The sequence below is a fragment of the Hippoglossus hippoglossus genome, chromosome 10, assembly GCF_009819705.1.
Source record: "Hippoglossus hippoglossus isolate fHipHip1 chromosome 10, fHipHip1.pri, whole genome shotgun sequence".
Lineage (NCBI taxonomy): Eukaryota > Metazoa > Chordata > Actinopteri > Pleuronectiformes > Pleuronectidae > Hippoglossus > Hippoglossus hippoglossus.
In genome coordinates, this window is record NC_047160.1 from 15582382 (window position 1) to 15610236 (window position 27855).

Here is a 27855-nt window from a genome sequence, read left to right on the forward strand (position 1 = left end):
AGTGGCAGTGATTGTAATGTTGTAATCTGACACTAGTTCACGGTCCAGTTGTCCTGTGGTCACCAGAGAATAATAGTTTTTAATAGAAGGAACTAACTTAAAAGGGACATTTTGCTGAATGGAGCAGCGAACCTTTTGGTTACTATCTGAATCTGCATCCTGCACGTTAATGATGCCCACCTCAGTACCAGGTGACACGTTCTCAGGTACTGCATTTATCAGAGATTTCATATAGATTACAGGGACGTTGTCATTCACATCGGTGACATCAATGTTTACTTTTGTGTAAGAGGATAATCCTAAACCATCCTTTGCTTTAATGCGCAGATCATATGATGTAACAGTTTCATAGTCAATTGCACCATTTACTGTTATTTTGCCATTTTTGCGATCAATACTAAAAACTTTCTTCACATCTTCAGTAACGTGTCCAAAGTCATAAGTCACATCTCCATTCACTCCCTCATCTGCATCAGTTGCCCTCACTGTGACCACCACAGCATTTAAAGGAGAGTTTTCAGGCAGACTGGCTTTATAAAGGGCCTGGCTAAACACTGGGGCGTTATCATTAGCATCCAGCACAGTGACGTGTATGACTACGGTACCTGATCTCTGAGGAGAGCCACCATCTAGAGCTGTAAGGAGCAGATTCATGTCCCCTTGTTTTTCACGATCAAGCTCTTTATCAAGAACAAGCTCGAGTGTGTTTCCACTAGCAGCCAAAATGAAATTATCATTCTTCTTCAAGCTGTATTGTTGAACAGAATTTTGCCCTACGTCCGCATCATGCGCCTCCTCTATCACAAAGCGAGCTCCCCTGACTGCCGACTCTTGAATTTCAATATTGATAATTTCTTCATTAAACTGCGGTGAGTTATCATTAATATCCTGAACGTGTAGACTGAATGGATGCAGCTCCAGAGGATTCTCCAGAACGAGATCGCGTTTTATCACACACGACAGCTTTTCTCCACAAAGCTCCTCTCGGTCGATCCTGTCGGAAACAATCAAGTCCCCAGTAGCGAGATTGATGTCACAATATCGTTTGCGATTTCCTGCGGCGTCAACACGGGCATTTCTAGAAGACAGTTTGTTCATGTCCAGGTTGAGATCCTTCGCTATATTCCCAATATGCGATCCGCGCTTCAGTTCCTCTTGCAGCGAGTAGCTCACGTCCCCGTTCGCGGCTTGCCAGAGCAGGAGCAACACAAAGCAGCTCATCCTGGGCCCCATCCTGACAATGCGTTTGTTACAGAAAACCACGACTGTCTGATTTAGACTCCAACAATGGTTGAATATAACAGATAGAATAAAATCCAAAGCAGCTCACCGTCGGGCTACTGTCGATGCTTCCTGAGACCAGAAGCAACCAAAAATATGCCCCTTTATTGGTCTGTACAACAGAGGGTGGACACGTTTCATGTAGATTAGTGAAGAGCGACACCATGAGTGGGTATGAAGCAATGACACACTGCACACACGTATAATATTACGAATAGAAACAACAATAACACTATTTGTTGTAATAATGGTAGCTTAAAGTTAAAGACAGATTAAATAAATGAATGTACAATTCAATTTATTATTTTAAGACAAAATAAACTGTGGGTATGAATAAATGGTAATTCATGTAATTGTAAATGAGACGTACAAATCAATTTGGCACATTAAAGCTATTTTAGAAAGGAATGTAAAAAGCCAATATTGTTGATATTGAAAAGCCCAGTCTCCAAAATATTTGGTCATCCAGACATTGTAAACTGTCTCTGACATAATAAAACTTTGATAGATGTACAGGAGGAAGACATAAATGAAGCACATTGTCGCGATCCATCATTGTAAACCATGAGAGAGATGGAAACAGAGAGAAGTCTTTACTAATCAAACAATTTCCTGGAAAGTAATTCTCCATGAAACAAGACCTAACTGAAATGTATTAGGCGCCTGAGAAAGAAACAGAGAGATAAGGAAAGAGAGACTGCAGGTGAGAAGGATGTTTGACTTATCCTCCTTTAATTAAAGCGTGTAAACAAACCACTACAGCTCAGTGTACCCCACTGCGTAAAGAAAGAGACACCAAATGACTTACACCTCTTTACCAAACCAGCAAACATCAAATTCTATAGAAGCACAACGTTAAGGCCCTTAAAATAGATGGATAACCAGTTTAGCCTCCTTCAAGGTGCAAGGCCACCCAACACAACAAGTCCTCAAATATTGCAGTCATTTAAAAAAAAAAAGAAAAAAGCATTCATAATAAGCCCGAGGATCCCCAGGTTTGTAAAGGTAAAGTACAACAGTGTTATATTTTCAGTGGCTCTCATACTGAAATGAAATATATCAATTACAACCTCAAAGTTGTCCGTAAGATATGATCCCAAATACACACCTAAGAGTAAACCCTGACTCTGTCTAACATTACCAATATTTTAAAAACATTCTTTCCATGACAACTTTTGTGTAATATTCATTTTATGATGAGCTAGTTTTGATTGGTCAGCTCTTAGATCCAAATGAAAAGTTAGCATGAGACTTAGTGAAAACTTAACTGCAAAGGATAATTCATTAAGAATGAAAGAAAGAATTTAAAAAGTAAGTAAAAAAGAAAGAAAGTACAAAACACTATACACATTTCTATTTATAAGCTACTGTCATTTTATACATGTGTTGAAGTTCGTTAAAAATCAACATCATCAGGAAAGACTCCTGGACATCTCCATTACAATCTGATCAGGAACACATTTTTCTAAGTGAAACTGTAATGGAAAACTTTTGAGCAATGAAAAAAGGAAAAGACGGGTAAACTACTTCCACAAATACGCAACAAGAAGAAGAGTAAAGCTCAGCAACCAAGGACAGAGACAAAGAACTGAAACTCCAGCTCAGCAAAACAAAAAGAAACCGGCAGACACACCTGTTATGTATAAAGAGAAAGACCAGTTTTGGGGATGAAAAAATATACTAAAAGAGACCAACAATCTCTTAAAGGACCAGGATATTGGCATTACCTGCACACTAATGGAAGAACACTTGAAAAGTGCCAACAGTACAAAAAAAACATTACTTTAGTGATGCTCCACAATGCATCACCGTGCTCAGATTTAGAAACCAGTGATATACTGAATTCAAACTGAAGGCTGTAGTTACGTTTGAAAGAAAGTGAATCTACACAACGAAACATAACCACATTGTGAAAAATCACAATTTTACGATTTTAGTGGCGAATACAAAACTGTCATAGGATATCTCACATCTCTTCCTACCTCAGGAGAAGAATCACTGTCTCCAAACGCATCAGCAAAGTCAGAAGGACTTTTCCTCAGAGTCTGGTCAGCAGGCAGTGTGTTGTCATTGTAAGATGTCACGAACTTAAAGTCACTGGTTCGAGAACCTGTTGTCAGGTAGGTGTCATAATTGTAAGTGCTGCGTAAAGTTCCTGTGCCATCAACATCTGCGTAATTAGGAGGGAGATAAGCACTGGGGATGGCGACAGCTCCGTCAAACAACAGTCTGGGCTTTCTCCTGTGACAAAACCTCACACCCAGGATGATGATGATGAAGGTCAGGAAAAAGGTGGAGACAGAGACCAGCGCGATGATCAGGTAAGAGGTCAGTTTTGAATTCTTCTCATCATAAGAAATGTCCTTCAGCTCTGGCACCTCAGCCAAGTTATCAGAAATAAGTAAATACATGGAGCAGGTGGCAGACAGAGAGGGCTGTCCGTTATCTTTCACCGCCACAACAAGGTTCTGTTTCATGCTGTCAGATTCAGAAATGTCCCGCTGTGTCCTGATCTCTCCGCTGTGGACACCAATAGTGAAAAGTCCCGGATCAGTGGATTTGACTATATGATAGGACAGCCAGGCGTTCTGTCCGGAGTCCGCGTCCACCGCGATCACTTTGGACACCAGAGAGCCTCCGTGTGCAGCTTTGGGGACCAGCTCGGTCATGAAGGAGTTGCCCTGCGGTGCGGGGTACAGTATCTGAGGAGAGTTGTCGTTCACATCCGATATGAAGACGCTGACGGTCACGTTGCTGCTGAGCGGAGGAGAACCGTTGTCTCTGGCCATCACGTGGACTTTAAAGCTCCTGAACTGTTCATAATCAAACGACCTCACAGCGTGGATCACCCCCGTGTCTCCGTTAACTGATAGATAGGAGGACACCGAGGCACCGTTCACCTCACCAGGTAACAGAGAATAAATCACTGTACCGTTTTGTCTCCAGTCGGGGTCTCGGGAAGTAACGGAACATAACGTGGAGCCAGGTTTGTTATTTTCAGTCACATATGCGCTGTAGGACTGTTCCTCAAACACAGGTGGGTTGTCGTTAATGTCAGCTACAGATAACTGAACAGTTTTAGAGGAGGACAGAGGTGGAGAGCCCTCGTCAGTGGCAGTGATTGTAATGTTATAATCTGACACTAGTTCACGGTCCAGTTGTCCTGTGGTCACCAGAGAATAATAGTTTTTAATAGAAGGAACTAACTTAAAAGGGACATTTTGTTGAATGGAGCAGCGAACCTGTCTGTTATTCTCAGAGTCTCTGTCCTGCACGTTAATGATGCCCACCTCTGTACCAGGTGACACGTTCTCTGGTATGGGGTTAGTCAGTGATTTCAGGGATATAACTGGGGCGTTATCATTTATATCAGTAACTTCAATAATTAACGTTGTATATGACGCCAATCCCAGACCATCTTTGGCGCTGATCTGCATTTCATATGACGACTCTCTTTCATAATCAATAGCTCCAGCCACTGTTACATCTCCAGTTTTAGGGTTTAGTAAGAAAACTTGGTTTTCATCTGAAACATGGTCGAATCCGTAACTGACTTCACCGTTCACTCCCTCGTCTGCATCATTTGCAGTCACAGTTATCACCAATGTATCCGCAGGAGAGTTTTCAGGCAGACTGGCTTTATAAACGGCCTGACTAAACACTGGTAGATTATCATTAGCATCAAGTACAGTGACGTGAAGTACTACAGTACCTGATCTCTGAGGAGAACCACCGTCAAACGCAGTAAGCAACAGCACAATCTCTTTTTTGTCCTCTCTGTCTAATTCTTTGTCTAAGACTAATTCACCATATTTTCTCCCAGTGCCCTTTGACTTAACATTCAATTTGAAGTGATCATTCTGCTGTAGTGAGTAGCCCTGAACAGCATTTTCTCCGATGTCTCCATCGTGCGCTTCATCCAGCTGAAAACGCGAGCCCTTTATTGCCATTTCACGAATTTCAAATTTTAGAGTCTCTTCTTTAAACTGCGGTGAATTGTCGTTAATATCCTGGACACGGATACTAATACGATGCAGCTCTAATGGATTTTCCAGCACAAGTTCCTGTTTCAGAACACACGATGCCTTTTTCGCACAGAGCCCTTCTCTGTCGATCCTTTCTTGTACGACCAAGTCTCCGGTCTTCAGATTTACACTGCAGTACTTAACACCGTTGTCCTCGGTATCAATCCGGGCTTTGCGAGCGGACAGTCTGCCCAAATCAAGCCCCAGATCCTTTGCAATATTCCCGATTACAGCTCCACGTTTCATCTCTTCCGGAACAGAGTAGCTCACGTCTCCATTGACGGGGAGGGCGGCAAGAAAAATGAAAGCCAGGCCGTGCAGCGAGAATCTAAAGCATCCCATTGTTATTGCGAGGAAAAGCAAATATTCCTTAAAACAATTCCCAAGTAGGTTAATATATATCAACGACGCATCTGTGATTTCTCGAAATAAACCAAAAAGACGTCACAATCCAGTCAAACACGCAGCTGTGCTTGTGAATTGCGGCACAAAAGCAGAATGAGGCTTTAAATTCGATGACACTGAAGGGTGGAGAATCACTACTGGTTGACTGGTGCACACTGACACCATGAGCATAATTTAGGTATAACATATCTGTATTTTAAAATATTCAACTCTTCCGTGACTGGATTTTGATAAAAACCATAAATGACTGTTCTAATTGGTGCATGTTTACTAAGGAAAAAGCCGAATTAACAGAAAGTTGCCATAACCGTTCCTCTGGGACACTCCAAGTTTAAAAACTATAATTTGAAAAAGCGAAGAACCTATTATTTGTCTGACGACAAAAGGGGAACCGTTATTCATTTCATCTAAACCTGCACAACTCCAATGAGAAAATACTCAAGGCTTTGTGAAATTTAGTACTGCACATTAACCTTTGAGGCTGAACCTCCAGGTCAGTCTGTTGACTGTTATAGATGTAATCTGAACTGTTGTGTGCTTTCAAATATTCGTTAAACAGTTTTAAAATAAAATCAATGCAATCCATTTATCAAGAATAACACAGTGTATGTTTTACAATGTTCAAACTTCTACAGAAGGACAGGAAAGAGAGAAAACTAACAAACCAGGACCAACTCACACTTCATATTCAAATGAATCACACTGCTTCAATATTAAACATCTAATGACCGTTGATCCACAATAGTACTATATGTATTCATGCATAATCCTCAAAGACAATAAGCACTAATGTGGAAAAAGCAGAATCCGTAAGATCTTCAACAGAATCAACAAAGGGAAAAGGAAAATTGCATGAACCACACGGGTAACGTATCTTTAAACACAAAAAAAGCAACATAAACGGGCTCCAAGCATAAAGAATCAAAGAACATATCATGATAACTTTTTGATGTGAGACTAAATAGATAAAGGAAACTCAACTCAATGTGTCCAAGTGAATTCTTAATCACCTGCAGACATACAAAACGACCAACGCAATACAATTATAGCAGGTAAAATAATGATAGCAAAAACTGAATGATGACATTTGCAGAACACTGAAGATGACTTTAGTGATATTGAGTGTGTTCCTATGAGAACCATCACCTTCTCTAAATGCATCAGGAAAGTTACAAGGATATTTCCTCAGAGTTTGTTCAGCAAAAAGCGTTTGTCACAAAGTTACTGCGTCTGTCACCTGTTGTCAGGTTGGTGTCAATGTGATTCAACTCTCCAAAATTTCTGAAAGCATCAACTAAATCTGATGGACTTCTATTCAGAGCCTCATTGGAAAAACAAGTTAGTCAGTGAAACTAATCTGAAAGGTTGGAATGGTGGTAGAAAGTAAAAGACATGGGTTGCTTCTGAAAATACATCTCGAGTGCAAAAGTGAGGTTCAGCACCAAGGACAGAGACACACTGATGAGGACAGAGACACACTGATGGTTTGAGGTCAAGTGATACAGCTTTGGGGAAAAAGACAAAAAAGTCTCTTGAATGACCAAAAAAATTGAAATACCTGCATACAAGAGTGGAGAAGAAGAGAAGTATGCTACAAGAAGTTCAGGATGAGTGTATAGGAACAAATTATTACTTTAGAGAAAAGGTTGAATTATTCTAAAATTGATTGAATCTATAAAAAGAATCTTCATACCACACGCGTTGTACATTGTGTATTTGCCATTTAAAAAGGCACGACAGGCATGTACACATTTCTCTGGGGGTTTTATTGAATTGTTAAGATGCAAATTAATGTGTTGAGCGGAATATGACACCCGGTCTTACCTCAGGAGAAGAATCACAGTCTCCAAAGGCATCAGCAAAGTCAGAAGGACATTTCCTCAGAGTCTGGTCAGCAGGCAGAGTGTTGTCATTGTAAGATGTCACAAACTTAAAGTCACTGGTTCTGGAACCTGTTGTCAGGTAGGCGTCATAATTGTAAGTGCTGCGTAAAGTTCCTGTGCCGTCAACATCTGCGTAATTAGGAGGGAGATAAGCACTGGGGATGGCGACAGCTCCGTCAAACAACAGTCTGGGCTTTCTCCTGCGACAAAACCTCACACCCAGGATGATGATGATGAAGGTCAGGAAAAAGGTGGAGACAGAGACCAGCGCAATGATCAGGTAAGATGTCAGCTTCGAATTCTTCTCATCATAAGAAATGTCCTTCAGCTCTGGCACCTCAGCCAAGTTATCAGAAATAAGTAAATACATGGAACAGGTGGCAGACAGAGAGGGCTGTCCGTTATCTTTCACCGCCACAATAAGGTTCTGTTTCATGCTGTCAGATTCAGAAATGTCCCGCTGTGTCCTGATCTCTCCGCTGTGGACACCAATAGTGAAAAGTCCCGGATCAGTGGATTTGACTATATGATAGGACAGCCAGGCGTTTTGTCCGGAGTCCGCGTCCACCGCGATCACTTTGGACACCAGAGAGCCTCCGTGTGCAGCTTTGGGGACCAGCTCGGTCATGAAGGAGTTGCCCTCCGGGGCGGGGTACAGTATCTGAGGAGAGTTGTCGTTCACATCCGATATGAAGACGCTGACGGTCACGTTGCTGCTGAGCGGAGGAGAACCGTTGTCTCTGGCCATCACGTGGACTTTAAAGCTCCTGAACTGTTCATAATCAAACGACCTCACAGCGTGGATCACCCCCGTGTCTCCGTTAACTGATAGATAGGAGGACACCCGGGCACCGTTCACCTCACCAGGTAACAGAGAATAAACCACTGTACCGTTTTGTCTCCAGTCGGGGTCTCGAGCAGTAACGGAACATAAAGTGGAGCCAGGTTTGTTATTTTCAGTCACATATGCGCTGTAGGACTGTTCCTCAAACACAGGTGGGTTGTCGTTGATGTCAGCTACAGATAACTGAACAGTTTTAGAGGAGGACAGAGGTGGAGAGCCCTCGTCAGTGGCAGTGATTGTAATGTTGTAATCTGACACTAGTTCACGGTCCAGTTGTCCTGTGGTCACCAGAGAATAATAGTTTTTAATCGAAGGAACTAACTTAAAAGGGACATTTTGTTGAATGGAGCATCGAACCTGTCTGTTATTCTCAGAGTCTCTGTCCTGCACGTTAACGATGCCCACCTCTGTACCAGGGGACACGTTCTCAGGTATGGGGCTAGTCAGTGATTTCAGGGATATAACTGGGGCGTTGTCATTTATATCAGTAACTTCAATAATTAACGTTGCATATGACGCCAATCCCAGACCATCTTTGGCGCTGATCTGCATTTCATATGACGACTCTCTTTCATAATCAATATGTCCAGCCACTGTAACGTCTCCAGTTTTAGAGTTTAGTAAGAAAACTTGGTTTTCATCTGAAACATGGTCGAATCCGTAACTGACTTCACCGTTCACTCCCTCGTCTGCATCAGTTGCAGTCACAGTTATAACTAGTGTATCCAGAGGAGAGTTTTCAGGTAAAGTGGCTTTATAAACGGCCTGACTAAACACTGGTAGATTATCATTAGCATCAAGTACAGTGACGTGTATTACTACAGTACCTGATCTCTGAGGAGAACCACCGTCAAACGCAGTAAGCAACAGCACAATCTCTTTTTTGTCCTCTCTGTCTAATTCTTTTTCTAAGACTAATTCACCATATTTTCTCCCACTGCCCTTTGACTTGACGTTTAATTTAAAGTGATCATTCTGCTGTAGTGAGTAGCCCTGAACAGCATTTTCTCCGATGTCTCCATCGTGCGCTTCGTCCAGTTGAAAACGTGCACCCTTGTCTTCCAATTCGTGAATTTCAATCTTCAGTGAATCTTCCTTAAACTGCGGTGAATTATCGTTAATATCCTGGACACGGATACTAATACGATGCAGCTCTAATGGATTTTCAAGCACAAGTTCCTGTTTCAGAACACACGATGCCTTTTTCGCACAAAGCCCTTCTCTGTCGATCCTTTCCTGTACGACCAAGTCTCCGGTCTTCAGATCTACACTGCAGTACTTAACACCGTTGTCCTCGGTATCAATCCGGGCTTTGCGAGCGGACAGTCTGCCCAAATCAAGCCCCAGATCCTTTGCAATATTCCCGATTACAGCTCCACGTTTCATCTCTTCCGGAACAGAGTAGCTCACGTCTCCATTGACGGGGAGGACGGCAAGAAAAATGAAAGCCAGGCCGTGCAGCGAGAATCTACAGCATTCCATTGTTATTGCGAGGAAAAGCAAATATTCCTTAAAACAATTCCCAAGTTGGTAAAAATATATCAACGACGAATCTGTGATTTATCGTAATAAACCAAAAAGACGTCACAATCCAGTCATACACGCAGCTGTGCTTGTGAATTGCGGCACAAAAGCAGAATGAGGCTTCAAATTCGATGACACTGAAGGGTGGAGAATCACTACTTGTTTTCTGGTGCACACTGACACCATGAGCATTTTTCAAGTATAACAAAACGTTTTCTGTGCTTTAAAAAAAAAAACGACCCTTTCCCAGACATCCTTTTTAAATCAAAACAATAAAATGTATATTCTAACTGGCCCTTGATGCATAAAAAGCAAATTAAGCATGAAAAAGCTGTAATCGTGTCTCAAGAAGAGTCTAATTTGTAGATTCACGATATGAAAAACTGAACAACCTATAATATATCTGAAGACACACTGGGACATCTATTTGGTTTTATATTAAAAGTGCAGGATAACTAGTGTACAAAAATCCCTCCTTGATAAAATGGTGGAGATTGCTTCCTAAACATTCACTTTCTTCAAATTCCTGGTGAAGATTAGATCAAGTAAAACTGAGGGAACTTGGTATATTTATCATTTTGCTCAAATCATATGACTAAACATCTTCAACTTCCTAATTTTGCAGATGTTGAACATGTTGGAATATGTTACTGCACTTTAACCAAGATGAACCTTCAGGATGATGTGTTGACTGTTGTAGATATAAATGTAACTGCTGTACGCTTATACCATCAACAGTTTGAAACTTAAAGTAATGCACTGCAATCAAAGACAAATTGATTTGGAGTAATCACACTCCAGCAAGAGTGATGGCAAGTCTCGAGAGATCAGATTTTTTGCATCTGTGTTTGAATATCCAGTATTGAGAAATAAAAACATTATAAGGAAAGACATATACATTGTTAAATATTGAGTGTGCTCTATGCAAGTTATTATTCAGTTGTGAAATTTAGCAAATATTAAAACAAACTGATAGATAAACAGCTGTAAACAGTTGTGGTAAGGGTGAGGAATATGGATAAATGTAAGTTGTGAAGTTCCAACCTTAGAAATTCACCAGATACAACACAATCGCACTTCCAGTTAAAACTACTATTGTGGCAAGTTGCTCAACCAACATTTGATTGTGACATATTGCAGCTGATAACCATTAATTTGCTTAAACCTTTAAAGTATTTGTAATTGTACTATATGCACCTGCAAACAATCTATAGCATCTAACAAAGAAACAAAGACGAGAACAGATGAATGCAATTAAAAACTTTAGCACTGCATATTAATTTAAGGCTGGACACTGTATTTTTCACAAATGAATGTCTATATTTGTAGATATGGAGGACCAACTTAAGAAAGGGAGACCATAATCAAGCCAAGGACAAATTCACAGGTTCCATGTTCCGACTGTTCACACTGCTCCAATACTTCATCTATGTCTAATCACTGTTTATCTAAAGGAGGCTGTATTCATAAGAAAACCTTTAAGCAACTAAACACTAATTGAAAAAAGCAGTGTCACTGAGATGTCCAAGAAAGGAATCAACGAACGGGAAAAGGAAGAAAGCGTGATCCACAAGGGTAGCAGATCTCTAAATCACCCAAAATGCAACATAAACCAGCTCCAAGCACAAAAAACAATGAAAATATTTTTAAAAAATTGTCATATGAGAATAAATTTAAAAAAGGAATCTACACTCGGAATGTACCTTTGTTAATTCCAAATGACCCCTCAGACATTAAACTACCAATGCAGTAAAACCATGGTACAATCTAAAATAGCCAAAGCAAAATGAGAATGTCTTCTGCAGAACACTGAAGATGAATTTAGAGATATTTAATGTGTCCCTAGGTTGGGGGGGGGAATTATAATCTCCAAATGCATCAGCATAATGGAACATTTTGTCAGAATCAGAATGTGGTCAGCCGACGGAGCATTGTTTGTCATATCAATGTCATAAAGTTACTGACTCACTAAAGTTACTTTTGTTTAGTCTCGTCGGTAAGACAAGTTGGCAAATGGACCAGTGATCTAAAATGTTTGAACAAAAGAAAGAAAAGAAACATGGGGGTTGGGTCTAAAACATCTCAAGTGCAAAGGTGATGTTCAGCACCAAGGACAGAGATACATTGAGATCAAGTGAAACAGATTTTTCGAAAAAGATCAGGAAAAAAGTACTTTGAATGACCAAAACTTTGAATATCTGAATAACACAATGGAAACATCTTCTCTGAACTCTTGAAAGATACCACAAGAACTCAACCTAAAATAAGAAGAGAAGTATACTCCATGAGTATTGGAACAAATTACTTTAGAATAAAGGTCGGTTTGACGTCTTCTTTGCACCCGTGCTACACATTGTGAATCGGTCATTTAAAAAAAAGACAAGGCAACACAGGCAAGTACATGTTTTCCTAAGGGGTTTAGGTGAATTGTTCAAATGCAAATTCTAATATTCTGAGTAATATGTGACACCTGATCCTACCTCAGGAGAAGAATCACAGTCTCCAAAGGCATCAGCAAAGTCAGAAGGACTTTTCCTCAGAGTCTGGTCAGCAGGCAGTGTGTTGTCATTGTAAGATGTCACGAATTTAAAGTCACTGGTTCGAGAACCTGTTGTCAGGTAGGCGTCATAGTTGTAAGTGCTGCGTAAAGTTCCTGTAGCATCAACATCTGCGTAATTAGGAGGGAGATAAGCGCTGGGGATGGCGACAGCTCCATCAAATAACAGTCTGGGCTTTCTCCTGCGACAAAACCTCACACCCAGGATGATAATGATGAAGGTCAGGAAAAAGGTGGAGACAGAGACCAGCGCGATGATCAGGTAAGAGGTCAGTTTTGAATTCTTCTCGTCATAAGAAATGTCCTTCAGTTCTGGCACCTCAGCCAAGTTATCAGAAATAAGTAAATACATGGAACAGGTGGCAGACAGAGAGGGCTGTCCGTTATCTTTCACCGTCACAATGAGGTTCTGTTTCATGCTGTCAGACTCAGAAATGTCCCGCTGTGTCCTGATCTCTCCGCTGTGGACACCAATAGTGAAAAGTCCCGGATCAGTGGATTTGACTATATGATAGGACAGCCAGGCGTTCTGTCCGGAGTCCGCGTCCACCGCGATCACTTTGGACACCAGAGAGCCTCCGTGTGCAGCTTTGGGGACCAGCTCGGTCATGAAGGAGTTGCCCTCCGGGGCGGGGTACAGTATCTGAGGAGAGTTGTCGTTCACATCCGATATGAAGACGCTGACGGTCACGTTGCTGCTGAGGGGAGGAGAACCGTTGTCTCTGGCCATCACGTGGACTTTAAAGCTCCTGAACTGTTCATAATCAAACGACCTCACAGCGTGGATCACCCCCGTGTCTCCGTTAACTGATACGTAGGAGGATACCTGTGCACCGTTCACCTCCCCAGGTAAGAGAGAATAAATCACTGTACCGTTTTGTCTCCAGTCGGGGTCTCGAGCAGTAACGGAACATAACGTGGAGCCAGGTTTGTTATTTTCAGTCACATATGCGCTGTAGGACAGTTCCTCAAACACAGGTGGGTTGTCGTTGATGTCAGCTACAGATAACTGAACAGTTTTAGAGGAGGACAGAGGTGGAGAGCCCTCGTCAGTGGCAGTGATTGTAATGTTGTAATCTGACACTAGTTCACGGTCCAGTTGTCCTGTGGTCACCAGAGAATAATAGTTTTTAATAGAAGGAACTAACTTAAAAGGGACATTTTGTTGAATGGAGCAGCGAACCTGTCTGTTATTCTCAGAGTCTCTGTCCTGCACGTTAACGATGCCCACCTCTGAACCAGGTGACGCGTTCTCTGGTATGGGGTTAGTCAGCGATTTCAGGGATATAACTGGGGAGTTGTCATTTATATCATTAACTTCAATTATTAACGTTACATAAGAAACTAATCCCAGACCGTCTTTGGCGCTGATCTGCATTTCATATGATGACACTTTCTCATAATCAATAGCTCCAGCTACTCTCACCTCTCCAGTTTTGGGGTTTAAAGAGAACACGTTGCTATTTTCATCTGAAACATGATCGAATGCATACGTGACTTCACTATTCAAACCATCGTCAGCGTCAGTTGCACTTATGGTGGTAACAAGTGTATCCAGAGGAGAGTTTTCAGGCAGACTAGCTTTATAAACGGCCTGACTAAACACTGGCACATTATCATTAGCATCCAGCACAGTGACGTGTATTACTACAGTACCTGATCTCTGAGGAGAGCCACCATCAAATGCAGTAAGCAACAGCATAAGCTCTTCTTTTTCCTCTCTGTCCAATTCTTTGTCTAAGACCAATTCACAGTATTTTCTTCCCCCTGCTTTCGTGTTAACATTTAATTTAAAATGTTCGTTCTGCTGAAGTGAGTAACCTTGAACAGCATTTTCCCCAATGTCTCCATCGTGCGCTTCTCCTAAAAGAAAATGTGCACCTTTGACAGCCGATTCCCTAATTTCAATCTTAAGTGAATCCTCCTTAAACTGCGGTGAATTATCGTTAATATCCTGGACACGGATACTAATACGATGAAGCTCTAATGGATTTTCCAGCACAAGTTCCTGTTGTAGAACGCACGATGCCTTTTTCGCACAAAGCCCTTCTCTGTCGATCCTTTCCTGTACGACCAAGTCTCCGGTCTTCAGATTTACACTGCAGTACTTAACACCGTTGTCCTCGGTATCAATCCGGGCTTTGCGAGCGGACAGTCTGCCCAAGTCAAGCCCCAGATCCTTTGCAATATTCCCGATTACAGCTCCACGTTTCATCTCTTCCGGAACAGAGTAGCTCACGTCTCCATTGACGGGGAGGACGGCAAGAAAAATGAAAGCCAGGTCGTGCAGCGAGAATCTAAAGCATCCCATTGTTATTGCGAGGAAAAGCAAATATTCCTTAAAACAATTCCCAAGGACGTTAATATATATCAACGACGCATCTGTGATTTCTCGAAATAAACCAAAAAGACGTCACAATCCAGTCAAACACGCAGCTGTGCTTGTGAATTGCGGCACAAAAGCAGAATGAGGCTTCAAATTCGATGAAACTGAAGGGTGGAGAATCATTACTGGTTGACTGGTGCACACTGACACCATGAGCATAAGTTAGGTATAACATATCTGTGTATTTTAAAATATTCAACTCTTCCGTGACTGGATTTTGATAAAAACAAGAAAATGACTGTTCTAATTGGCGCATGTTTAATAAGGAAAAAGCTAAACAAACAGTAAGTTGCTGTAACCGTCCCTCTGGGACACTCCAAGTTTAAAAAATATAATTTGAAAAAGCGAAGAACCTATCATTTGTCTGACGACAAAAGGGGAATGCTTATTCCTTTTTAACTTAAACCTGTAGAATTCCGAAGAAAAATGTCTTAACGCTTTGTGAAATTTAGTACTGCACATTAACCTTTGAGGCTGAACCTCCAGGACAATCTGTTGACTGTTATAGATGTAATCTGAACTGTTGTGTGCTTTCAAATATTCCTTAAACAGTTTTAAAATCAAATCAATGCAATCCAGTAATTTAGAACAACGCACTGTATTTCTTACAATGTTCAAACTTCTACACAAGGACCAACTTAGGAAAGAGAGACAACTAACAAACCAGGACAAACTCACACTTCATGTTTAACTTGTTCATACAGCTTCAATATTAAACATCAAATGACCGTTGATACAAAAATACTCAAAGTAAATAAGCAATAATGGGAAAAATCCGAATGGCTGAGATCTTCAAGAGAATCAGGAAAGGGTTAAAGGAAAATTGCAAGAACCACATGGATTACGTATCTCTAAACACACAAAAATGCAACAAAAAACAGCTCCAAGCACAAAATAACAAAGAACGTATCTTGAAAAGTTTTTCATGTGAGACTAAATTTAAAAAAAAACTAAACTCAATGTGTCACGTGAATTCTAAATCACCTGCATAAAAGCCAAACTAGCAATACAGTAAAATGATACCAGGTAGAGTTATCTAAGCAAAAACAAAAGAATGCCTTTTGCAGAACACTGAAGATGACTTTAGTGATATTGAGTGTGTCCCTATGAGAACCATTGACTTCTCTAAATGCATGAGGAAAGTTACAAGGACATTTCATCATTATGGTCAGCACACAGTGTTGTTTGGCATAAATTTACGGCATCTGGAACCTGTTGTCAAGTTGGTCTCAATGATATTCAACACTTCAAAATTCCAGAAAGCATCAACTAATTCTACTGGACTTTTATTCAGAGCCTCATTGGCACAACAAGTTAGTTAGTGAAACTAATCTGAAATGTTTGAAAATGCATCTCAAGTGCAAAAGTGAGGTTCAGCACCAAGGACAGAGACACACAGAAACTTTGTGGTCAAGTGATACAGCTTTAATGTAAGATTTTACTGTCTCTTGAATGACCACAAATTGAAATACCTGCATACAAGAGTGGATAACTCTTCTCTGAACTATTGGAAGACACCAGAATACTCAACCTTAACTGAGAAGAGAAGTATGCTCCAATAAGTTCATGATGAGCGTAAAGGAACAAAGGACTTTAGAGTAAAAGTTGAATATTTCTAAAATGGATTGAATCTATAGAAATAATCTTCATAGCACACGCATTGTACATTGTTAATTTGCCATTTAAAAAGGCAAGACAGGCATGTTTAAATTTCTCTGGGGGTTTTGTTGAATTGTTAAGATGCAAATTGATGTGTTGAGCGGAATATGACACCCGGTCTTACCTCAGGAGAAGAATCACAGTCTCCAAAGGCATCAGCAAAGTCAGAAGGACTTTTCCTCAGAGTCTGGTCAGCAGGCAGTGTGTTGTCATTGTAAGATGTCACGAACTTAAAGTCACTGGTTCTGGAACCTGTTGTCAGGTAGGCGTCATAATTGTAAGTGCTGCGTAAAGTTCCTGTGCCATCAACATCTGCGTAATTAGGAGGGAGATAAGCGCTGGGGATGGCGACAGCTCCGTCAAACAACAGTCTGGGCTTTCTCCTGCGACAAAACCTCACACCCAGGATGATGATGATGAAGGTCAGGAAAAAGGTGGAGACAGAGACCAAAGCGATGATCAGGTAAGAGGTCAGTTTTGAATTATTCTCATCATAAGAAATGTCCTTCAGCTCTGGCACCTCAGCCAAGTTATCAGAAATAAGTAAATACATGGAGCAGGTGGCAGACAGAGAGGGCTGTCCGTTATCTTTCACCGCCACAATGAGGTTCTGTTTCATGCTGTCTGATACCGAAATGTCCCGCTGTGTCCTGATCTCTCCGCTGTGGACACCAATAGTGAAAAGTCCCGGATCAGTAGATTTAACTATATGATAGGACAGCCAGGCGTTCTGTCCGGAGTCCGCGTCCACCGCGATCACTTTGGACACCAGAGAGCCTCCGTGTGCAGCTTTGGGGACCAGCTCGGTCATGAAGGAGTTGCCCTCCGGGGCGGGGTACAGTATCTGAGGAGAGTTGTCGTTCACATCCGATATGAAGACGCTGACGGTCACGTTGCTGCTGAGCGGAGGAGAACCGTTGTCTCTGGCCATCACGTGGACTTTAAAGCTCCTGAACTGTTCATAATCAAACAACCTCACAGCGTGGATCCCCCCCGTGTCTCCGTTAACTGATAGATAGGAGGACACCTGGGCACCATTCACCTCACCTGGTAACAGGGAATAAATCACTGTACCGTTTTGTCTCCAGTCTGGGTCTCGAGCAGTAACAGAACATAAAGTGGAGCCAGGTTTGTTATTTTCAGTCACATATGCGCTGTAGGACTGTTCCTCAAACACAGGTGGGTTGTCGTTGATGTCAGCTACAGATAACTGAACAGTTTTAGAGGAGGACAGAGGTGGAGAGCCCTCGTCAGTGGCAGTGATTGTAATGTTGTAATCTGACACTAGTTCACGGTCCAGTTGTCCTGTGGTCACCAGAGAATAATAGTTTTTAATAGAAGGAACTAACTTAAAAGGGACATTTTGTTGAATGAAGCAGCGAACCTGTCTGTTATTCTCAGAGTCTCTGTCCTGCACGTTAATGATGCCCACCTCTGAACCAGGAGACACGTTCTCAGGTATGGGGTTAGTCAGTGACTTTAGATATATAACTGGAGCATTGTCATTCACATCAGTAATATCAATAATCACTTTTGCTTCTGAAGACAGCCCATAACCATCTTTAGCTTCCACAAACACTTCATATTTGGATCCGTCTTCATAATCTATCTCGCCTGTCACACTGATTTCTCCCGTTTTCTCATCAAGTGAAAATATCTTTTTTGATTTATCAGAGAGTCGGCTAAATTCATATGTAACCTCTCCATTGACACCTTCGTCTGCGTCTGATGCACTTACGGTGATAATTTTGGTTTTCAAATGCGAGTTTTCTGGTATTGCGGCTGTATAAACGGCCTCAGTAAACACCGGGGCGTTATCATTAGCATCTAGTACAATGACGTGTATCGCTACAGTCCCGGATCTCTGAGGAGAGCCACCATCCACAGCCGTGAGCAATAATTTCATTTCCTGCTGCTCCTCTCGGTCTAGCTCCTTATTTAAAACCAATTCACCATATTTACTGCCTGCACTTGTCGTCTGAATACTAAACACAAAGTGAGGGTTTTGTTCCAAAATGTAGCTTTCAACTGAATTCTTGCCTATGTCTGCATCGTGAGCTGCGTTAATGCGATACTTAGCTCCTCTGTCAGCTGACTCGTGTATTTCCAGCTTTACTGTATCCTTCGGGAAAATTGGTGCATTGTCGTTCACGTCCTGCACCTGCAGAGACAACCGGTGTAACTCCAAAGGATTCTCCAATAGCAAGTCGAATTTCAGAACGCACGAAGGCTTTTCTCCACAATGCTCCTCTCTGTCTATTCTTTCCGCAACCAATAAATCCCCGCTTCGAAGATTAATTCCACAATACTCTCTTTCGTTTCCCTCCATGTCAACACGAGCTTTGCGAGCAGACAGTCTTCCCACTTCCAGTCCGAGATCCTTAGCGATATTCCCAATAACAGATCCGCGCTTCAGCTCCTCCTGTACCGAATAGCTCAGGTCTCCGTGTGCGTACTGCACCATAACAAAGAAAAAGACAAAGCCGCAGCTTTGAATAATGCACCGTTTGTGCACCATCTTAAATGGCACAACGCGAAATAGAACTGTATAGTTCCAATCACTAAAAACACGCTATTCAGTCACTGTATCTGCCTGTCGAGCAGTTGTCGTCTTTGTTGAAGGCTGTGAAGAACACACGGGTGGTCGATCCCTATAATGGGTGTTGTGTGCAAATCAGGCTAAATATTCGACTCCATTGGTCTATAGTGACACCGTGAGTACAGAGGAAATATTACAGTATAACAAAAGTGATTCAAATTTTTAAATCACATCGTTTGGTCTGAAAGTTCGACTAAAGGTTTATATCATGAGGTAAAGAGGAAAGTAATCAGTCACTTTAAAGTGTTTTCCGTATGGAAGTAAGGTGAGATACTTGTTCACTAAATATCTTGACACAATATTGTGTCTCCTATCGAAGTGAACCACCAATGGCAGTTCATAGTGACACCAGTTACAAAACATTCCCTGAATGTGAGGTAATGTTCGATCAAAGAAAGTGTCCTTTAGGGTTTAAAGCTGAATAGATCAAGAGTGCTTAGAAACTCGTCTCCAATTCAGTAAACTTTCTTACTCTCTCTTAAAAACATCCAGGTCATTTTGACTGGGAACATGCAAAAGTCTGCCTCCAGTTTTGTCCCAAAAGAAATTACACAATAAAACACAATCTAAACAAAGGCACATCTTGCGTAAACACAGCAGAGAAGAATTGCAGGATGTATTTCATATTGGACGGGTGGAGAAAAATCTGTTTTTGATTTAAATTCAGTTTGCAATTGAAGACATAAGAGGATGCAACACTAGGGGCGTGAAAATCAACGTGAAATACTTTTGTTATGGATTCATGAAATGTTTCAGAACAAAATGCTGCATTAAAAATAAACGGCTTACACCCATTTCAATGCCATTTGCCTGTTGTTTTTTATATTATATTTTTGTATTCAAAGGAGAGTAACCTTTAACTGCATTAAACAACACTTATGTTGATTGTGATATAATACACAGGTGGGTCAAGAAAAGATATTGGAGGACTAAAGAGTGATGCAAGATGATTGAGAGGTGGGAATATAGAAGACATTGGTAGTAGCTGGAGTATACACAACATTAACTGCAAAGTTCAGGACCACGGACAGAGACACAACGCTCAGGCTGCGCCTACTCAGGAGACACAATAAATCACATCGATGATTGAACAGATAATCTCGTATTGGGGATAACAGGTAAAAAAAATATCAGCCCATCAAACGTTACTGAAGTAGAACCCCTGAACAATAGCTAGAAAATAATTCCGAGAAGATAACCAAAACACTGTGCTTATTTCAGGCATTTCAGAACGAATTCAAATAATGAAACATAAGTTGTATGGATTTTTGAGACAAATTGTGTCGTGCCTTACATTGTTTCAATTGTTCAGTATATAGATAGAGAAAGAAAGAAAACTGTAAAGTGCAGAGAGAAGTCGAAAGATGGATAACGACTGTCCCTACCTCAGGAGAAGAATCACAGTCTCCAAAAGCATCAGCAAAGTCAGAAGGACTTTTCCTCAGAGTCTGGTCAGCAGGCAGTGTGTTGTCGTTGTAAGATGTCACGAACTTAAAGTCACTGGTTCGAGAACCTGTTGTCAGGTAGGCGTCATAATTGTAAGTGCTGCGTAAAGTTCCTGTAGCATCAACATCTGCGTAATTAGGAGGGAGATAAGCGCTGGGGATGGCGACAGCTCCATCAAATAACAGTCTGGGCTTTCTCCTGCGACAAAACCTCACACCCAGGATGATGATGATGAAGGTCAGGAAAAAGGTGGAGACGGAGACCAAAGCGATGATGAGGTAAGAGGTCAGTTTTGAATTCTTCTCATCATAAGAAATGTCCTTCAGCTCTGGCACCTCAGCCAAGTTATCAGAAATAAGTAAATACATGGAACAGGTGGCAGACAGAGAGGGCTGTCCGTTATCTTTCACCGCCACAATAAGGTTCTGTTTCATGCTGTCAGACTCAGAAATGTCCCGCTGTGTCCTGATCTCTCCGCTGTGGACACCGATAGTGAAAAGTCCCGGATCAGTGGATTTGACTATATGATAGGACAGCCAGGCGTTCTGTCCGGAGTCCGCGTCCACCGCGATCACTTTGGACACCAGAGAGCCTCCGTGTGCAGCTTTGGGGACCAGCTCGGTCATGAAGGAGTTGCCCTCCGGGGCGGGGTACAGTATCTGAGGAGAGTTGTCGTTCACATCCGATATGAAGACGCTGACGGTCACGTTGCTGCTGAGCGGAGGAGAACCGTTGTCTCTGGCCATCACGTGGACTTTAAAGCTCCTGAACTGTTCATAATCAAACGACCTCACAGCGTGGATCACCCCCGTGTCTCCATTAACTGATACGTAGGAGGACACCGAGGCACCGTTCACCTCACCAGGTAACAGAGAATAAATCACTGTACCGTTTTGTCTCCAGTCTGGGTCTCGAGCAGTAACGGAACATAAAGTGGAGCCAGGTTTGTTATTTTCGGTCACATATGCGCTGTAGGACTGTTCCTCAAACACAGGTGGGTTGTCGTTGATGTCAGCTACAGATAACTGAACAGTTTTAGAGGAGGACAGAGGTGGAGAGCCCTCGTCAGTGGCAGTGATTGTAATGTTGTAATCTGACACTAGTTCACGGTCCAGTTCTCCTGTGGTCACCAGAGAATAATAGTTTTTAATAGAAGGAACTAACTTAAAAGGGACATTTTGTTGAATGGAGCAGCGAACCTGTCTATTATTCTCAGAGTCTCTGTCCTGCACGTTAACGATGCCCACCTCTGAACCAGGTGACACGTTCTCAGGTATGGGGTTAGTCAGTGATTTCAGGGATATAACTGGGGCGTTGTCATTTATATCATTAACTTCAATTATTAACGTTACATAAGAAACTAATCCCAGACCATCTTTCGCGCTGATCTGCATTTCATATGATGACACTTTCTCATAATCAATAGCTCCAGCTACTCTCACCTCTCCAGTTTTGGGGTTTAAAGAGAACACGTTGCTATTTTCATCTGAAACATGATCGAATGCATACGTGACTTCACTATGCAAACCATCGTCAGCGTCAGTTGCACTCACAGTTATAACCAGTGTATCCAGAGGAGAGTTTTCAGGCAGACTGGCTTTATAAATGGCCTGGCTAAACACTGGCACATTATCATTAGCATCCAGCACAGTGACGTGTATCACTACAGTACCTGATCTCTGAGGAGAGCCACCATCAAATGCAGTAAGCAACAGCATAAGCTCTTCTTTTTCCTCTCTGTCCAATTCTTTGTCTAAGACCAATTCACAGTATTTTCGTCCCCCTGCTTTCGTTTTAACATTTAATTTAAAATGTTCGTTCTGCTGAAGTGAGTAACCTTGAACAGCATTTTCCCCAATGTCTCCATCGTGCGCTTCTCCTAAAAGAAAATGTGCACCCTTGTCTTCCGATTCGTGGATTTCAATCTTAAGTGAATCCTCCTTAAACTGCGGTGAATTATCGTTAATATCCTGGACACGGATACTAATACGATGAAGCTCTAACGGATTTTCCAGCACAAGTTCCTGCTTCAAAACACAGGATGCCTTTTTCGCACAAAGCCCTTCTCTGTCGATCCTTTCCTGTACGACCAAGTCTCCGGTCTTCAGATCTACACTGCAGTACTTAACACCGTTGTCCTCGGTATCAATCCGGGCTTTGCGAGCGGACAGTCTGCCCAAGTCAAGCCCCAGATCCTTTGCAATATTTCCGATTACAGATCCACGTTTCATCTCTTCCGGAACAGAGTAGCTCACGTCTCCATTGACGGGGAGGACGGCAAGAAAAATGAAAGCCAGGCCGTGCAGTGAGAATCTAAAGCATCCCATTGTTATTGCGAGGAAAAGCAAATATTCCTTAAAACAATTCCCAAGTAGGTTAATATATATCAACGACGCATCTGTGATTTCTCGAAATAAACCAAAAAGACGTCACAATCCAGTCAAACACGCAGCTGTGCTTGTGAATTGCGGCACAAAAGCAGAATGAGGCTTTAAATTCGATGACACTGAAGGGTGGAGAATCACTACTGGTTGACTGGTGCACACTGACACCATGAGCATAAGTTGGGTATAACATAACTGTTATTAAAAATATTCATCTCTACCGTGACTGGATTTTGATAAAAAACTGAAAATTACTGTTCTAATTGGCGCATGTTTAATAAGGAAAAAGCTAAATAAACAGTAAGTTGCTTTAACCGTTCCTCTGGGACACTCCAAGTTTAAAAACTATAATTTGAAAAAGCGAAGAACCTATTATTTGTCTGACGACAAAAGGGGAACCGTTATTCATTTTTAACTTAAACCTGTAGAATTCCGAAGAAAAATTTCTTAACGCTTTGTGAAATTTAGTACTGCACATTAACCTTTGAGGCTGAACCTCCAGGACAATCTGTTGACTGTTATAGATGTAATCTGAACTGTTGTGTGCTTTCAAATATTCCTTAAACAGTTTTAAAATCAAATCAATGCATCCAGTAATTTAGAACAACGCACTGTATTTCTTACAATGTTCAAACTTCTACACAAGGACCAACTTAGGAAAGAGAGACAACTAACAAACCAGGACAAACTCACACTTCATGTTCAACTTGTTCATACAGCTTCAATATTAAACATCAAATGACCGTTGATACAAAAATACTCAAAGAAAATAAGCAATATTGTGAAAAATCCGAATGGCTGAGATCTTCAAGAGAATCAGGAAAGGGTTAAATGAAAATTGCAAGAACCACATGGGTTACGTATCTCTAAACACACAAAAATGCAACAAAAAAACAGCTCCAAGCACAAAATAACAAAGAACGTATCTTGAAAAGTTTTTCATGTGAGACTAAATTAAAAAAAAAACTAAACTCAATGTGTCACGTGAATTCTAAATCACCTGCATAAAAGCCAAACTAGCAATACAGTAAAATGATACCAGGTAGAGTTATCTAAGCCAAAACCAAAGAATGCCTTTTGCAGAACACTGAAGATGACGTTAGTGATATTGAGTGTGTCCCTATGAGAACCATCGACTTCTCTAAATGCATGAGGAAAGTTACAAGGACATTTCATCATTATGGTCAGCACACAGTGTTGTTTGGCATAAATTTACGGCATCTGGAACCGGTTGTCAAGTTGGTCTCAATGATATTCAACACTTCAAAATTCCTGAAAGCATCAACTAAATCTACTGGACTTTAATTCAGAGCCTCATTGGCAAAACAAGTTAGTTAGTGAAACTAATCTGAAATGCTTGAAAATGCATCTCAAGTGCAAAAGTGAGGTTCAGCCCCGAGGACAGAGACACACAGAAACTTTGTGGTCAAGTGATACAGCTTTAAGGGGGGGACAAGTTTTACTGTCTCTTGAATGACCACAAATTAAATTACCTGCATACAAGAGTGGATAACTCTTCTCTGAACTATTGGAAGACACCAGAATACTCAACCTTAACTGTGAAGAGAAGTATGCTCCAATAAGTTCAGGATGAGCGTAAAGGAACAAAGGACTTTAGAGTAAAAGTTGAATATTTCTAAAATGGATTGAATCTATAGAAATAATCTTCATAGCACACGCATTGTAGATTGTTAATTTGCCATTTAAAAAGGCAAGACAGGCATGTTTAAATTTCTCTGGGGGTTTTGTTGAATTGTTAAGATGCAAATTGATGTGTTGAGCGGAATATGACACCCGGTCTTACCTCAGGAGAAGAATCGCAGTCTCCAAAGGCCTCTGCAAAGTCAGAAGGACTTTTCCTCAGAGTCTGGTCAGCAGGCAGTGTGTTGTCATTGTAAGACGTCACGAACTTAAAGTCACTGGTTCGAGAACCTGTTGTCAGGTAGGCGTCATAATTGTAAGTGCTGCGTAAAGTTCCTGTGCCGTCAACATCTGCGTAATTAGGAGGGAGATAAGCGCTGGGGATGGCGACAGCTCCATCAAACAACAGTCTGGGCTTTCTCCTGCGACAAAACCTCACACCCAGGATGATGATGATGAAGGTCAGGAAAAAGGTGGAGACAGAGACCAGCGCGATGATCAGGTAAGAGGTCAGTTTTGAATTCTTCTCATCAAAAGAAATGTCCTTCAGCTCTGGCACCTCAGCCAAGTTATCAGAAATAAGTAAATACATGGAACAGGTGGCAGACAGAGAGGGCTGTCCGTTATCTTTCACCGCCACAATAAGGTTCTGTTTCATGCTGTCAGATTCAGAAATGTCCCGCTGTGTCCTGATCTCTCCGCTGTGGACACCAATAGTGAAAAGTCCCGGATCAGTGGATTTGACTATATGATAGGACAGCCAGGCGTTCTGTCCGGAGTCCGCGTCCACCGCGATCACTTTGGACACCAGAGAGCCTCCGTGTGCAGCTTTGGGGACCAGCTCGGTCATGAAGGAGTTGCCCTCCGGGGCGGGGTACAGTATCTGAGGAGAGTTGTCGTTCACATCCGATATGAAGACGCTGACGGTCACGTTGCTGCTGAGCGGAGGAGAACCGTTGTCTCTGGCCATCACGTGGACTTTAAAGCTCCTGAACTGCTCATAATCAAACGACCTCACAGCGTGGATCACCCCCGTGTCTCCGTTAACTGATACATAGGAGGACACCGAGGCACCGTTCACCTCACCAGATAACAGAGAATAAACTACTGTGCCGTTTTGTCTCCAGTCGGGGTCTCGAGCAGTAACGGAACATAAAGTGGAGCCAGGTTTGTTATTTTCAGTCACATATGCGCTGTAGGACTGTTCCTCAAACACAGGTGGGTTGTCGTTGATGTCAGCTACAGATAACTGAACAGTTTTAGAGGAGGACAGAGGTGGAGAGCCCTCGTCAGTGACAGTGATTGTAATGTTGTAATCTGACACTAGTTCACGGTCCAGTTGTCCTGTGGTCACCAGAGAATAATAGTTTTTAATGGAAGGAACTAACTTAAAAGGGACATTTTGTTGAATGGAGCAGCGAACCTGTCTGTTATTCTCAGAGTCTCTGTCCTGCACGTTAATGATGCCCACCTCTGAACCAGGTGACACGTTCTCAGGTATGGGGTTGGTCAGTGACTTTAGATAAATAACTGGAGCATTGTCATTCACATCAGTAATATCAATAATCACTTTTGCTTCTGAAGACAGCCCATAACCATCTTTAGCTCGACAAACACTTCATATTTGGATCCGTCTTCATAATCTATCTCGCCTGTCACACTGATTTCTCCCGTTTTCTCATCAAGTGAAAATATCTTTTTTGATTTATCAGAGAGTCGGCTAAATTCATATGTAACCTCTCCATTGACACCTTCGTCTGCGTCTGATGCACTTACGGTGATAATTTTGGTTTTCAAATGCGAGTTTTCTGGTAATGCGGCTGCATATACGGCCTCAGTAAACACCGGGGCGTTATCATTAGCATCTAGTACAATGACGTGTATCGCTACAGTCCCGGATCTCTGAGGAGAGCCACCATCCACAGCCGTGAGCAATAATTTCATTTCCTGCTGCTCCTCTCGGTCTAGCTCCTTATTTAAAACCAATTCACCATATTTACTGCCTGCACTTGTCGTCTGAATACTAAACACAAAGTGAGGGTTTTGTTCCAAAATGTAGCTTTCAACTGAATTCTTGCCTATGTCTGCATCGTGAGCTGCGTTAATGCGATACTTAGCTCCTCTGTCAGCTGACTCTCGTATTTCCAGCTTTACTGTATCCTTCGGGAAAATTGGTGCATTGTCGTTCACGTCCTGCACCTGCAGAGACAACCGGTGTAACTCCAAAGGATTCTCCAATAGCAAGTCGAATTTCAGAACGCACGAAGGCTTTTCTCCACAATGCTCCTCTCTGTCTATTCTTTCCGCAACCAATAAATCCCCGCTTCGAAGATTAATTCCACAATACTCTCTTTCGTTTCCCTCCATGTCAACACGAGCTTTGCGAGCAGACAGTCTTCCCACTTCCAGTCCGAGATCCTTAGCGATATTCCCAATAACAGATCCGCGCTTCAGCTCCTCCTGTACCGAATAGCTCAGGTCTCCGTGTGCGTACTGCACCATAACAAAGAAAAAGACAAAGCCGCAGCTTTGAATAATGCACCGTTTGTGCATCATCTTAAATGGCACAACGCGAAATAGAACTGTATAGTTCCAATCACTAAAAACACGCTATTCAGTCACTGTATCTGCCTGTCGAGCAGTTGTCGTCTTTGTTGAAGGCTGTGAAGAACACACGGGTGGTCGATCCCTATAATGGGTGTTGTGTGCAAATCAGGCTAAATATTCGACTCCATTGGTCTATAGTGACACCGTGAGTACAGAGGAAATATTACAGTATAACAAAAGTGATTCAATTTTTAAATCACATCGTTTGGTCTGAAAGTTCGACTAAAGGTTTATATCATGAGGTAAAGAGGAAAGTAATCAGTCACTTTAAAGTGTTTTCCGTATGGAAGTAAGGTGAGATACTTGTTCACTAAATATCTTGACACAATATTGTGTCTCCTATCGAAGTGAACCACCAATGGCAGTTCATAGTGACACCAGTTACAAAACATTCCCTGAATGTGAGGTAATGTTCGATCAAAGAAAGTGTCCTTTAGGGTTTAAAGCTGAATAGATCAAGAGTGCTTAGAAACTCGTCTCCAATTCAGTAAACTTTCTTACTCTCTCTTAAAAACATCCAGGTCATTTTGACTGGGAACATGCAAAAGTCTGCCTCCAGTTTTGTCCCAAAAGAAATTACACAATAAAACACAATCTAAACAAAGGCACATCTT

General features: G+C 41.8%; 3 protein-coding genes and 1 pseudogene across 23 annotated transcripts in view; all 4 read right to left on the reverse strand.

The window, feature by feature from the left end:
• LOC117768880 (protocadherin gamma-A11-like) overlaps positions 1–27855 on the reverse strand; it is a 253231-nt gene that overhangs the window by 177665 nt on the left and 47711 nt on the right. For 2 of the 21 annotated variants that reach the window (XM_034597351.1, XM_034597331.1), the window contains exon 1: positions 20549–23096. The exons of 14 other annotated variants lie outside the window; for them this stretch is intronic. In XM_034597351.1, the coding sequence (XP_034453242.1) occupies positions 20549–22936 (2388 nt within the window). In that variant the 5' untranslated portion in view covers positions 22937–23096. Of the gene's footprint in view, positions 1–7468; positions 10021–12442; positions 14969–20548; positions 23097–27855 lie in introns of those variants that run through there. 5 more of the 21 variants (XM_034597352.1, XM_034597332.1, XM_034597364.1 and 2 more) reach the window with 4 other exon arrangements.
• Positions 1937–5942, reverse strand: LOC117769768 (protocadherin beta-15-like). Its single transcript, XM_034598894.1, has 3 exons — positions 3264–5942; positions 2054–2057; positions 1937–1944 (listed from the first exon to the last, which is right to left on the reverse strand). Exons 1-3 carry the CDS (start codon positions 5646–5648, stop codon positions 1937–1939), a joined length of 2397 nt encoding a protein of 798 aa, XP_034454785.1. The 5' UTR covers positions 5649–5942.
• LOC117769769 (protocadherin gamma-A12-like) lies at positions 15028–19185 on the reverse strand. The gene is made up of 2 exons (XM_034598895.1): positions 16689–19185; positions 15028–15048 (listed from the first exon to the last, which is right to left on the reverse strand). The coding sequence occupies exons 1-2, from the start codon at positions 19080–19082 to the stop codon at positions 15028–15030; spliced, it is 2415 nt and encodes an 804-aa protein (XP_034454786.1). The 5' UTR covers positions 19083–19185.
• Positions 23134–27297, reverse strand: LOC117769770 (annotated as a pseudogene).

Coding starts and splice junctions, on each gene's coding strand:
- LOC117769768 (XM_034598894.1), bottom strand. CDS start 5,648: ATGGGATGCTTTAGATTCTCGCTGCACGGCCTGGCTTTCATTTTTCTT.
- LOC117769769 (XM_034598895.1), bottom strand. CDS start 19,082: ATGGTGCACAAACGGTGCATTATTCAAAGCTGCGGCTTTGTCTTTTTC. Junction 15,049..16,688: donor ACTGTGATTCTTCTCCTGAG/GTAAGACCGGGT, acceptor TCATGGTGTCAG/TGTGCACCAGTCAACCAGTA.